This window comes from Rhipicephalus sanguineus, chromosome 2 (assembly GCF_013339695.2).
Source record: "Rhipicephalus sanguineus isolate Rsan-2018 chromosome 2, BIME_Rsan_1.4, whole genome shotgun sequence".
Classification (NCBI taxonomy): Eukaryota; Metazoa; Arthropoda; class Arachnida; order Ixodida; family Ixodidae; genus Rhipicephalus; species Rhipicephalus sanguineus.
In genome coordinates this window covers 84,801,118-84,814,259 of record NC_051177.1, presented here as the reverse complement: position 1 = coordinate 84,814,259, position 13,142 = coordinate 84,801,118, and the positions used below count along the sequence as shown (strand labels likewise).

Genomic DNA, 13,142 nt, shown 5'->3' with positions numbered 1-13,142 from the left:
TCAGCGTTTTGTAGAGTTGCGCCAGATCGGACCCTAAAGCAGTTAGCTGTTAGACTTTCTCCGTGTAACATTCCCATTTGTTGCTATCGCATTCGATGCTTCGCCCTCGTGGCGACACTGACTTTTTTTTTTAATCTCTCCCTCTCCCGCACCAAAGTGCTGTGGGCTGTATACGCGTAACTCCGCGTCAAAATTAAGGGCTGAAAAAAAAAACTTAAAATAGAACACCTACTCTAAGTGAAGAAAGGCAGCTGGCGACAACAGCATTGTGAGCCATCGTCAGCAGGGTAAGAACGCGCTAAAAAAACAAGCTTAGATCAGTTATTCAGGAACATAACTTGCCAGTTTTTCACAGCTTCTTGCATAAGATGGCTGTCATGTACAACCACAAAAAACGTTTTTGTGTATGAATAAACAAGTGTGATCGGGCCCACATCACAAAGATATTGCATGCAGCTGTTTAATTCCACTTCCATGACAACCACCCACTGCTCTCTCTCTCTCTTTTCGTTGGTTCCCCTGCAAGGACATAGAGCGGGCAATCTATAGTAATCTATGTCAATATTTACGGTCTTAATGACTGCACGGTGTGATAGCATCCATTTTTTTATAAACCTACCTTCTTATCAATAGCAACAAAAGCAGAGCAATAAAAAAAAGACTAAAAATAGGAGTTTCGATATCAACAACCGTATCAGGTAACTCGTTTTGTGTAGTAACGGCAGCTGTCACAGCCGCGCATGTCATTGTGTCAGTATAGTCATAGTTATAACAATTTTGTCTTACCGTGATCGATACTGTGACAGAGCGGTATAAAAAGAACGAAACAAAAAAACGTTATTTACCTAAAGAAGCTCGATCATGCTTGCGTTACCGATGATAAATTATGACAAGCCACGTATAGGTTAGCCCGTAGGAAACAAGCTAAGTCTCTAAAACGTTGGTCTAATGTCACATCTTCTCTGAGTGAGGCTGCCGAACACTATGTTTTATTGCGGTACGTTGCACTACAGTTGAATAAACTACCTTGCAGCATATTACATGCTAAGCGGTGCCATATTTCAACTGTAAGTTATTCGCAACGAATTGTGGTTCTGCAGATGCAGGTTGAGGAAGGTATCTTAATTCAGACCAACGGCAATTTTTAAATTGTGGCGTGAGATATTGATCTGAATTCACGAAGAAAACTCTTTCATGTTTAGGAAAGAGGCGCATTTTACTTGTGTGTTATACTTATAGAGATAGTTATACTTATTAACTAATCCTGATGCGAAACGAAGAATGAAAGCGGAATTACTTCAGATCATTCTACATGTCGCAGTATATGAGGCAAGCGCCCGATTTCTCACGAACGCTATTTTAATTGAGAGCGCTGCTTGAGTGACCAGGCGAAAAAGAGACAAACACGACCGACACGTATTATTTAATTCGCAGGCATACAAAATCTGGTCCGGCTATTCCACCCACGAACAGAAAAGTTTGTCTTACCCAACCAACAAATCGATGCAACTTCGATTGCATTCAATGCATTGTTTACGCTCTGCTTCATACGAAAAATGTGAGGGCAGCCGAGGAACAAGATGTCCAGACCAGGCGTTGTTCGTCGAAGCAGGGATATTTATGCATAAAAAAAAGCATGTGGTAAGCAGGACAGAGAAAAGCAAGTACTTGTAAGCAGGACAAAATGTCCACATGAAATGCAGAAGTTAATAGTCCTGTCCAGACGGCTAGTCCAAGTTATATTTGCGAGTCAGCGGGTAAGAATTGCTCGATATTTTTCTTCAATTATTCCGTCACAAAGGAAAAATTCGCGGCGTTGTACGCTTCAGTGGGCTTTTCGCTATGCCCTTCACGATGAATTTTGACTCTGTTCAACTTGTCGAGTTGGAAACAGCCGAAACATAATGACCAACGATTTGAAAAAGTGTCGTATAGGCATTTATACGCCACCACAATATAGAGAAAATATATTGCTCTCCAAAACGACTCATTCGTGGGCTAACTGATAAGCTGAAAATTAATTGTTCCCCAACAACCTCGTATGGCTTTATCGTCAAATTGTAGTGTTGTCTACTTTCGCGCTGAAATTCTGACTTTTTTCTTAATCTCCCAATAACTAAGAGCGTAAAGTGGGTGTAATGAGTGGGTTAAACTACTAGTAACGTGTGCTTATTAACTCATATGAAAGAAAAAATTCCAAATAAAAATAGCGTTACAGTGTAATTAATAAAACCTTTAGGAAGGTCCGGAACATGGATTGTATCAATACCGTCAAATGCGTCCCAATAACTCAACCGCATTTAGAAGGAACAAATCTGTCAAAGTATCTTACTCCAGTATGTAAGCCTACCAAGAAATCCTTAGCGAATGAAACCGGGTATATTACATAACCGTCGGATAGTGACTTGTTGCATATGAAATACCTTAGCCGCTAAAGTATAAATGAATTTAGAAAAAGGGGTTTCTAAGATGAACTAGTTCGCTGCAAGCAGCCAGAATACTGCCATGACAAGAAAACATTCAAGTGCGGGCACTGCTTTCTTTCTTTCATTTTAACGAGAACGTATACTTCTAATTTCTCGGGTATAGTATGCATCCTGAACTTTACAGAATGAAGACATTACAAGAATTCACCTGACAGTCGTTATACGTATTTCCACAACCTGTCCGATATCCCCAAAAGACGCGCACCAGTTTCTCTCCCTCTCTTTTACTCCCGTATTCCCCTCCCCATATGTAGGCTAGCAAACTGGACGTATAGTCTAGTTAACCTCCCCACCTTTCCTATATTCCTTCTCTCTCTGTGTGGGTTCGTAAAGGCCGTCACACAAGCGCCATGAAAAGCGTGCAATAAAACCACGCAACACCACGTGCTTAAACATCGACAAGAATGCCAGAGCAAGGATGTCCCTTGCTATCTTCTCTTCGAACCCCACCAATTGCTACACCTGATCGCGTGTTCTCTCGTGCCGGTCATTCTATGAGCCGCCAATCTTTAAACTGCCCGTAAACCAACTCCGAAATTACAAAGACCGAGCGAGTTATTCTCTCCTGGCGTTTTCTGTATTTCCCGCACAATTCGTGACGCCAGAAGCCTGTTCACGTGACGTCATGAGGTACAGTGCTCGTCAAATGAAACCCGAACACCGGCAAGCCTTCGCAGTGGTATAATGCGCGCCGTCCAGTTATCACCATGGACAGGCGCGCATACGCGCATATGTGCGGTCAAACCGGATGCGCGCGCCTGTCAATGGTGATGACAGGATGGCGCGCACTATACTATGCGAAGGCTTGCCTCTGTTCGGGTTTCATTTGACGAGCACTGTACGTAATAAGCTCTCGATTGGTCCATATACAAGAGCTATCAGGTTGTGAAATGTCTCCTAGCCTGCTTTGCCATGCAGTCTCACACCACTTCTGCCTTGTCTCGAATGTCTATCCTGCGCGAACGACTGATTTCACTTCGCTTTGTGCGTTTTCGACTGCGCAAGCGGACATAACGGCGTGTAGCCGAAAAGCGGGAAATACTGATAGGCTCAACGCTCAGTGCTGACATTGTTCACGTAATTTATGAAGAAGTGAGGACATGGCGCCTGCAGGAAGTGTAGTGAAGGCGAAAAGAAAGCCACCCTGTCGTCTTTGAAACTCGGAGCGGTTTAGGGGTCCTTTAAGCATGTGGTGTGGTAGTGTTGCATTTCGCGCTTTACGTGACATTTGTGTGGAGGCTTTTTACAAACACATGAAGCGACGCGCGTCTCCTGGTGGTGTCGAACAGCTTGTGACAATGTTATTCAGTGCCTAGAAGGAACAGGTGAGTGAGAAAGGTAAGGGAATCAATAATTATTTAAATTCAGTGGTTTGACGTGTCATAACCAGGATATCATTATGAGTGACTCCGTAGCGGGGGACTTCGAATTAATTTTGACCATGACTTCTTTTGCGCAAAACGTACACGGACACAAGGAAAAAAGAGGCAGACAACACAGGCGCAATACTCACAACTGATTTATTTTGAACAACGAACTGTACTTTTATCTTCACGTATAACAAACGCCCTCCACCGGTGGACCCAGGAACACACGGAAAAACTAAAGAAAACCTATTCAGCGCTACGTCATGATAAGAAGCAAAAAACTTTTTTTTTTGAGGAGTTCACGCATTTGTAGACGGATTGTTGCACGTGCCTTTCAAGAAGTCGAATTCTTTATCGGACATTGTGACAGAAGCTTGGCTAACGCAGTTTTCTCCCATGTTTCTTATATGGAAAGCTTCAATCAACTCCCTGTTAATTTTTTTCCTGTGAGTTGACAGAATCTTTACACATTGCGCCTGTGTTGTGTGCCTCTTTTTTCCTTGTGTCCGTGTACGTTTTGCGCAAAAGAAGTCATGAACGAGTACCAACTCGCCCAACTTTCAGTACTGTTGCTATAATTTTGACCACCCGAGTTTCTTTAATGGGCACTAAAATTTAAGCACGCGGGTATTCCTTCATTTTGAGTCCCGTAGAAATCCGGCAACAGCGTGACGCTTTACCTGCTCAGGTACCAGAGCGAATCAATAAGGGTCAATATGCTTGATTTTTGTCACACGAAGGAAAGGCACTATATTCCAGATAATGAACAAGATTAACAAAGCGTTGCGTTTAATTGAACTGCTAAAAAAATTCACAGTTTCGCCGCAACGGCGAAGCAATGAATGCGATAGCAACAAATTGGAATGTAACGCGAAGAACGGAAAGCAGCTCGAAATTGCCAGCGCGTCGCTCGAGCCCAAAGGATACACGAAAAGAACGCACACAGGACGAGCGCAAACTATCATGCGTCACAGCTCGACACTTGAAGAGCACTGCTGAAACATAAAGCAGGACGCACGAAAAGAACGAACAGGTACACACGGGACGAGCGCGAACTAAATGTCGCAGTTGTTACTTATTTCGCAAACGCGGCCGCTGCAGCGAGCGAAGTGACCTTCGTACGCTCTGTGACTTCAGCGCGGACATCGCGGTGAAAGCACAAGACATACAACCCCCTGCGCCCGTTGCGCTCCTCGTGCCATCTCGCTGGTAATGAAGAAACGCTTATAAGCGCCTGCCGTCTCTGAGTCCGTCCAGCGGTACAGGGTGTGTATATAACGCTCGCCGTTAGCTACCTGAAGGATCTGCGTTTCGTAGCGTTGTGGTTAGCGCTACGCGCTGCGGAGCGAGAGGTCCCTGGTTCGGTTCCGCACTCCGGAAGCATTTTTCTTAATTATTTTTCTTTGGGGCTTATATATATATACTAAAACTGCAGGGCAAGGAATGAAAGTGGACAAAAAGACAGCTTTCCGCCGGTGTGAGCCGAACACAGAACCTACGCATTACTTGCGAAGCGCTTCATATTCCAACTAGGCTACCGCGACGGCAACGCCTCTCATCCAATTTCGTGGTGAATTGCGTACTTGTACAAGATTAATTAGCTCTGGATGCGCCAGCCAGCGTCGTTCATGGTCGTAGGGGTGTAAGTTTAGCCACCTGCGTAACCGCAGGCGTCACGTAGAAGATCACTCGAAGTGACACAGTACGTCCATGTCAAATTTTTTTCACGTCTGTGTTATGTTTGCACAGTGCCGCGGGACCACCAGAGCTTGTCATGGACGACAGCTGCTACATGGCCGTGGAACAAGGACACGCCGAAGCCAAGACTGCTGGCCCGGATGGTAGAAGTGAGTGGGGATCGCTGTGCTTTTAGGAAGTCGGGGTCATTCAGTCACTCCGCCACTTTGTCGGTCGTTCTCAAGAAAAGAAAACGTTATCATTCACCAATAAGACAGAAACAAACAGCGCTAGAAACGGGACGGTGATAGAACGACAGACAGGATGCTGAACTAACAACCATTATAGTTTATTGCTGGGAAATGCAATATGTACAGAAACTTCGTGCCCAAGACCAACAAAAGCACCTGTGTGCGCAGAGATAGAAAAGAAGTCATCACCGTCTTTGGACGCAGTTAGGCGCACTCCTGCAGTTATCATCCACCAAAGGGCAAGTAGTATTACAAAATATTACACGGGTATCAGTGGACTAAAGCTGCGAATCTGCGGAAAAAACTGCATGAAAAAAATTGCAAGATGAACTTGTCTCGCATCAAGTTCGAGGAGGCAAAGCTCGATGCAGCCTGGCATTATGTGTAATCAGTCTCGCGAAACTTAAGACATCATGAAAGTTGGCCATGCAGTCATGAGGTAAATTACGTTTGCACTCGCTAGTTGTACGGCCAGGTTAAATAACTTGTCACGTGTTTCAGCAGGCTACACGTTCGAGGCGGCGGCACAGCACGCAAACTTGCCTCCTCAAGACCGCGGGGCCACGAGCGACGGGTCCGGAAGGAGCGGGCCGCAAGGTGACGACAGTCCGGATGAAGGTACCTTTGCAAATTTCTATGGCAGTTTTTCTCGTATCTTGCTCTACGCTCCTCTCTAAAAATTAAGGCGAAAGCCTTAGACGCCTCATCAGACGCGAAAATGGACCGTCGGCATCAGCATGAGTGATGCAAAAAATAATCGCGCCATGACGTCACAGATGACCAAAGCTTGTGACGTCACATACTGTGACGTCACATGAAGGCGTAATGAAATGAAATCGTCGCTTTGTCAAAGGTGGACCGACCGTGGGTAAGGTGCAGAAAGCTTGCGATGCCTCCGATCTTGGAGGCTGTGCAAAACCACGTTACGTGCAGAAAGCTTTCGGATTCACGTGAGGGAGGATCGATATATCGAGTGAGAAGAAAAAGAAGATGGCATCCTCCTTCTAGTCGTCTTACGAGAATGCATAAGGGACCCTGTGAGTTTTTCGAAGGGGTCCGAGGGCTCTCTGCAGATAAATATAATTTCATGGTACATCAGTACACCGTGGAAAGCCACAGGTTGATTCAAGGTTCACGAAAGAAAGAGTCGCCAACCATTCGTTTGAAGCACGAAGCTAAGAAAGAAAGGAATTCTTAATAGTTTCACAGAAGAAAGCTTCCCAGTTGACGAAAAATTCGTGCGGGTACGGGATACAATCCCAGCACCAATGGCTTATCTGGAAGATCACTCTACCGTCTGAGCTAACCGATAGGCTAGCATATCGCAGTGAGCTCCGCCACGGTGGTCAAGTGGTTATGGCGCTCGACTGCTGACCCGAAGGTCGCGGGATCGCATCCCGGCCGCGGCGGCTGCATTTTCGATGGAGGCGAAAATGTTTGAGGCCCGTGCACTTAGATTTAGGTGCCCGTTAAAGAACCCCAGGTGGTTGAAATTTCCGGAGCCCTCCAAAACAACAGCGTCTCCCATAATCATATCGTGATTTTGGGACGTTAATCCCCAGATATTATTAACAGATCGCAATGCAAGTGCGAATTAATCGAGAACTCGAATCGCATGGGCACCCAGTATGACTGAATATGGCCATATATCTATGAGCGTAACAAATGCGGTTTCACGTAAAAAGTTTTGTGCAGTTGGCATCCCGCCTACGTGGGCTTGTTTCCTTTGTACGGTTTCCATTCGAAAATATAAAGAGTTCGCTCGAGGACATCGCTGAAATAAGTCGACAAGGCATCACCGCGTCGATTACTATGGCTGCACAAAGCACCTTCGTTTTAAAATATATCTATAATTACTGCGGAGGCTAGGGCTAAGTTCTTGTGCCATACGCCTCCTGCGTGCGTTGTTTTTATGGCGTAGTTTTTTTGTTAGCGTTATTCAGTACATTACAAGGTCAACAAGCACCAACTAGACCACTTCTTCGCCTTACTCAGCCTGAATGTGTTTAGCGCAACTTGAAATAATTCAATAGCAAAGTTCATGCAATAGCAAAGATCTGTGTCTAAAACTGTAACAAATGTAGCACGCAAAAGAAAGATAAGAGCGTCTCTGCTAAACATATTTATAAGGCGGCCCGCACAGCTGGTTACAGCGTAGCTACGGCGTGGCGACGCTGTAGCCTAATCTTCTTTATCTCAGCCCGACTTATTATTCTTTCGTAATGTACCTTTAAGTCACAGTGATAGTTGTGAGAACATCAACGTCATGACAATTTCAATAAGTTCGCATACCTGTGGGACCTACAGACACAGCTCTTGACTCTCACATTTCATGCATCACGTGACAGGCGAGTCAAGCAAGGGCAGCTGCTGCCGCGACGAGCTGATTGGCCCTGGCGAGGCGGCCGCTACTCCGCCAATCACGGGCTTCCCGGAGTCGCTGCAGGAGGCCGCTCTGCTGCGTGCATACGATGTGTACTCCATGGAAGCCCTGCTGAGGAACATACAGGCGCTGCTGCGCGTGGCCGCCGACGGTGCCAGGCACCACGAAAGACAAGTTTCCCTAGAAAAAGGTGCGCTCTTTTCTGTGTTCCTGCTCCTTCTTTCTGCTTGCGCGGCATGTCTAATGTTCAAGTTTGCACCCACTAATCTGCAGGGACGTTTTGTATGTCATCTCTTAAAAGGGCTGGAGCCAGAGCGGAGGGAGGTGAATTAAGGGAAGAGAAGTATCCTAACCTATTCCCCTTCCCCATCCTATAGCTAGTTCCTATAGGATCCTATAGCTAGTTCTTTCAGGCGCACCCTGACACACTTGATAAACCTCTTTCAATGTAGCTGTATCATGTAACTGTCAATGTTGATGCATACAGCATAAATATATGCTCCCATCTGTGCCAATATAAAAGTTATGTCACTATTATAATAGTACCTACATTATTTCGATGGTCACTTTATGCTTCCCATTCAGCCAATGAACCAATTCATTTTCTTTTCATTTCACCCGCATTGCACAATTACAAAAACTTGCCTGTAAAGCGTGCACCACCGCAGTAATAGACTTACGGCAACAAAGCCATCTTTACAGGCGCCAATAGGCACAGTTCGGGGCAACGCTAGAATTATACGCGGAACCTCTTAAGCACTAATAATGTGGTTCAAATTCAAGTTATTCTTTATTCTACTTTTGTTTATCGCACATACAGCCGAGCTTGGAATGGAAATTCTACGTGAACGTGAATTGCGAGAAAAAGTGGAGAAGCAGCTCGCTGAGGAACAGAAGTTTCGAGGTGAGGCGGACTATTCCACATTTAACGTTACACTGCCTACACTGCCGCTTTAAAAACTCTTCTCAATAATTAGTATGCACGAGCATGCGTACGTTCGTGTGTGTGTGTGGGGGGGGGGGGGGTCTTATGTGTGTGTGGGCTTATGAGTACGTGTGTGCGCGAGAATGTGTGTTGTTGGTTTCCTCACCTTTCACAATAAATTTGGTCAGAACCAAGTTCAACCAACTCAGGTTCTTGTCTACGGATACTCGAAAGCATAATTAGATTTGGGTTGAAAAGAGACAATGCCAATCTCATCACAGCGGATAACCTGCATTAGCCGACACCATACAGCCAACATTAGTCAACACTTATCATCATTGAACCAACATATGGCAGCACTGGCCGACATTTTCCAATAGCAAGCCAACAATATCAATCATTTAACCATACAGCCAACATTATCCGTTACTAGCCAAAACCAACCAGGGCTATCCAAATGCTGGTAACGTTCGAGTGAATATGGCAGGCCATTCACAAATCGCGTAAGGGTACGCCTCGCACGTATTACTACTGTGCGGGTCCCTTAGGAGGACCATTACCCACTCGAGATCGCATGACACGCGAGACCGAGCATACGAAAAGTTTCAATAACGCACCCCGTGCTTTCTACCGACTTTTCTGCCGTAGTACTGTACCAGCGGCGCCTGCGGAGAGAGCGGCGGTCACGACGCAAGGTTCAGGAGCAGCTCCAAAACGAGATCAAACGCAGGCTCAAGGCGGAAGAAAGCCTGCGCGATTCTTCGACCGACAACGTACGCTTTGTGGCCGGTGAGTAGATGCGTTCGTCTTTTGCGACCCCTTCTCGACTCCGGCGCTTCAAAATCGCTACCTAACGCAACCGCTTGTTTATCACTTTCCATTGCCGATAAGTTACGGTTGCCGCTGCGAACGTGCCTTCGTCGTATTAATCATCGTTAAAAAAAAAGAAATTAATATGTGCGTACATATTAAAGGGGCAATAAATGAAAATGTTAGGTCGAGAGAGATGTACGGACTATCCGTCTAGAAGAATACCATCATTTTTTGCCTGCAGTAGATCGCTTTGTTGCGTAGACAATTGTCGCCCAAGGTTCAGCTGCTGCTCCTAAATTCGAACCGCTGGCGCGAGAACAAACCAGCTGACGTAATCTTCATGCGACCACTCTCTATGCCACCCTTTATGAGCCAGCCAGTTCTGACGTCACATAAGAGTTGTCTAATGTCCGCTAGAGGTGTACCCGCTCCTATTTTCTATTTTCGACCTTTTCTCGCTTACAAATGCTATATGCTAGTAGCTACGAATGGCGAATTTGTTATTATAAAAGCCTAATCTTTCCATCGTAGCCCGACTTTTTTTTTTATAGTGCACCTTTAAGTCACAGGGAAAGTTGTGAGGTCATAAATATTACCACACTTTTAATAAGTGCAACGTTTCTGTCTTCAATATTTTACGTAGATCCTAGAACAAACTAAAGCATAGGAGTGCGCGAATATTTGGATATTTCGAATATTGAATCGTATAGTGTCCTATTCAGCATCGTCTTCGAATTTAATAGCCGTTATTCCTAAATACGAATAATCTTTTAATAATTGACAAGCACTTAAAAAAACACATCCGAACGAAAATAAACATAGAATTGGTACGAAAGTACAATAACTGTCATCCTCGCATACACAGTATAAGCATAAACAATAAAACATGAGAGCCAATGCACTGCAGTAGCCTACGTTAGTCGGGGCAGCCAGACTGTAGCGGCCATGCAACGATCATTCGAATTCTCTGAAGAGCTCTGCGCATGCGAGCGATCCACTTATTTGTTACTGATGCCACATTTGTGGTTTTGATGCTAATATTACAAATCTTAGAGTGTGAACGTCGTTTCATATCAATCGTAAAGGCTGCTGCTCAATATTCAAAAAAAAATGTTAGGAATACATTCCATTCCATTCGATTCGGTTCTGGCACTTTCGATTCGTATATGATCGATGTACCCCTACTAAAGTAGCACCTTAAGTCACATAAACGTCAGGTGCTGTCGAATGTATGCCATTTATCGTTTTTGCGATGCCACCTTGCACATTCAAGACTGACAGATACGGAACAAAATATATGGCACTTTACGAGACCGTTATCAATCTTTGTGTGAGTTTACCCAGACCTCTATTGAAAGATGGAGGTTCTTATCTAAATAGCCTAATACGAAGTTAACACAGTACATAGAAGCACCTTGGATTTTTCTTCTGTGGTTATTAGACAAAAGTATTGAAGTACTTTCTAATTTTTGTCATTCTCGGTCAGAGTCTATGGAATCGAAGGACGGTTCGGACCCGGAATTCAGACTAGACGCCGAACAAAAGATGCATGGTAAGTATATGGTCCCAAAACCCTGTACAGCGGACACCATTTGCGCATATTTAAAGAGCCGCCTTTTAACCAGCTTGGACATGTTGCTTGGGCAGCTGGCTTGGGCATGTTGGTAATCCATTTTACTATTCTAGCACGCTTATTAACAAAACAGAGGACAAAAGAACGACACGGATTTAACATTTACCAATTAACATTCCTACTTAAAATTAACCTCGACATTCGTTAAGGCGATCATGTGTGGAACGGCACGTCTTTTCGGTCCGGTTATATGGTACACCATCGGTGTTAGTTTCATCCTTTGCGACGTTTACTGATATATCTGGCGGTTAAGTAAGAGTGCTTATGACAGGGCGAGGAGCAGGCGTCCGTACCGCGCCTGGTATAAATATTACGCAACAATAAGGAAGAAAAATAAGAAAGCAATGAGTCTACACGCTCCGTCTTGGTAAAGTACACTTGCTATAGGTCTTGAATGGGTCGGTTGCCGTCTCAACTGCATTTCTTCTTCAGCGAGACATTACCTTAATGACTACTTTTGTACCAAACACGCCTCCTCTTCGCTTCTTCCAAAATTTATTTCTTCCTATTGTTGTTGTTTTTTTTTTGCATGTGCCCTCTCATGTACACCTCCTTCTCTTCTTCATCATCCCCCTCTTCCTAGTTATCTTAATCTCTCTCCTTTTCATTTTTCTTTCTTTCTGATAATCTCTTTCTTCCTCGCCATCAATTTCTTCCCACTCTTCTACTTCTTCTTTGCCCTCTTCTGCTTTCTTTCCTCCTCACTCTATTTGCTTTCCTTCCTAATCTATCTGTCTCCCTAATCTATCCGTCTAGAGACCGGTTTTTTGCACGCGCGTAATCCGATCCGTACTACACACCGACAGTCGTTTGTTATCTAATCAGCCAATCATATATGCATTCCATCTTATCAGCCTGCGTCTCTCCTCTTCCCAGATTGCGCCATGTCTGTCTACGCTCCGGAACCACCGCGGTGCAGCAGCCCCGGGAGGTAGCGCGGTCGCGACGCCGAGCGGTTCTCGCCGCTGGACGGCGGTGGCGGCGCCTCCTCGTCCGCTTAAAACGGCACGGACGTGGCCACCGCTTACTTCCGTTGTCGGCTAGGAACGACGCCTTGCGGAAAGCAACTAAAGTTCGTATACATAGTGATCGAGTGGGAGACAAGAGGAGCTGATAGAGTGACGAGTGTACAAGCGCATCTCCCGTCGTTGTACGCCAGGAAGAACGGCAAGTCCTCGCTTCTGTTTTCCTCGTAGTTTGTCAATAAAACGGCATTAGCCTTCGCTGCAGAGTCAAAGTTTCTCAAGTCGTTACTCGCATGATTCAATAGTCGGTGCGCAAACTTCTTTTTTTTTTTTCTGCGCCACTTGGCCTCTTAGCGCGCGACAATATGCGTGCTCCGACAATTATGTTTGGCGGAGCACTGTAGGTATGGGCACTATAGTTCAGTCGTTCTGGGATGACACCATAACACAAGCGTGGATTCGAACTCTATGATAGGTATCTCGGAGACAGTGTCCCTGGCGCTTTGAGTTGGGGCAAAGCAAGAGCGTCCAGCTCGTATGCTACGTAATGTTCAGTGTACAATAAAAGCCACGCTGCATGACACTTCTAATACACTCAAACCTAAGTGGGTTCGCTGGTACTTCGAAAAAATTATTTGACAT

General features: G+C 45.2%; 1 protein-coding gene across 1 annotated transcript in view; it reads left to right on the top strand.

Annotated features, from left to right (window-relative positions):
• The window catches only part of LOC119381710 (dachshund homolog 1), a 29,368-nt gene extending 16,598 nt beyond the window's left edge, over positions 1-12,770 (top strand). Inside the window, exons 5-11 of the mRNA XM_037649478.2 lie at positions 5,603-5,700; positions 6,286-6,399; positions 8,130-8,354; positions 8,985-9,068; positions 9,738-9,878; positions 11,389-11,454; positions 12,412-12,770. Of these exons, the coding sequence (XP_037505406.1) occupies positions 5,603-5,700; positions 6,286-6,399; positions 8,130-8,354; positions 8,985-9,068; positions 9,738-9,878; positions 11,389-11,454; positions 12,412-12,470 (787 nt within the window). The 3' untranslated portion in view covers positions 12,471-12,770. The remainder of the gene's footprint in view (positions 1-5,602; positions 5,701-6,285; positions 6,400-8,129; positions 8,355-8,984; positions 9,069-9,737; positions 9,879-11,388; positions 11,455-12,411) is intronic.
• The last annotated feature ends 372 nt before the right edge of the window (positions 12,771-13,142 follow it).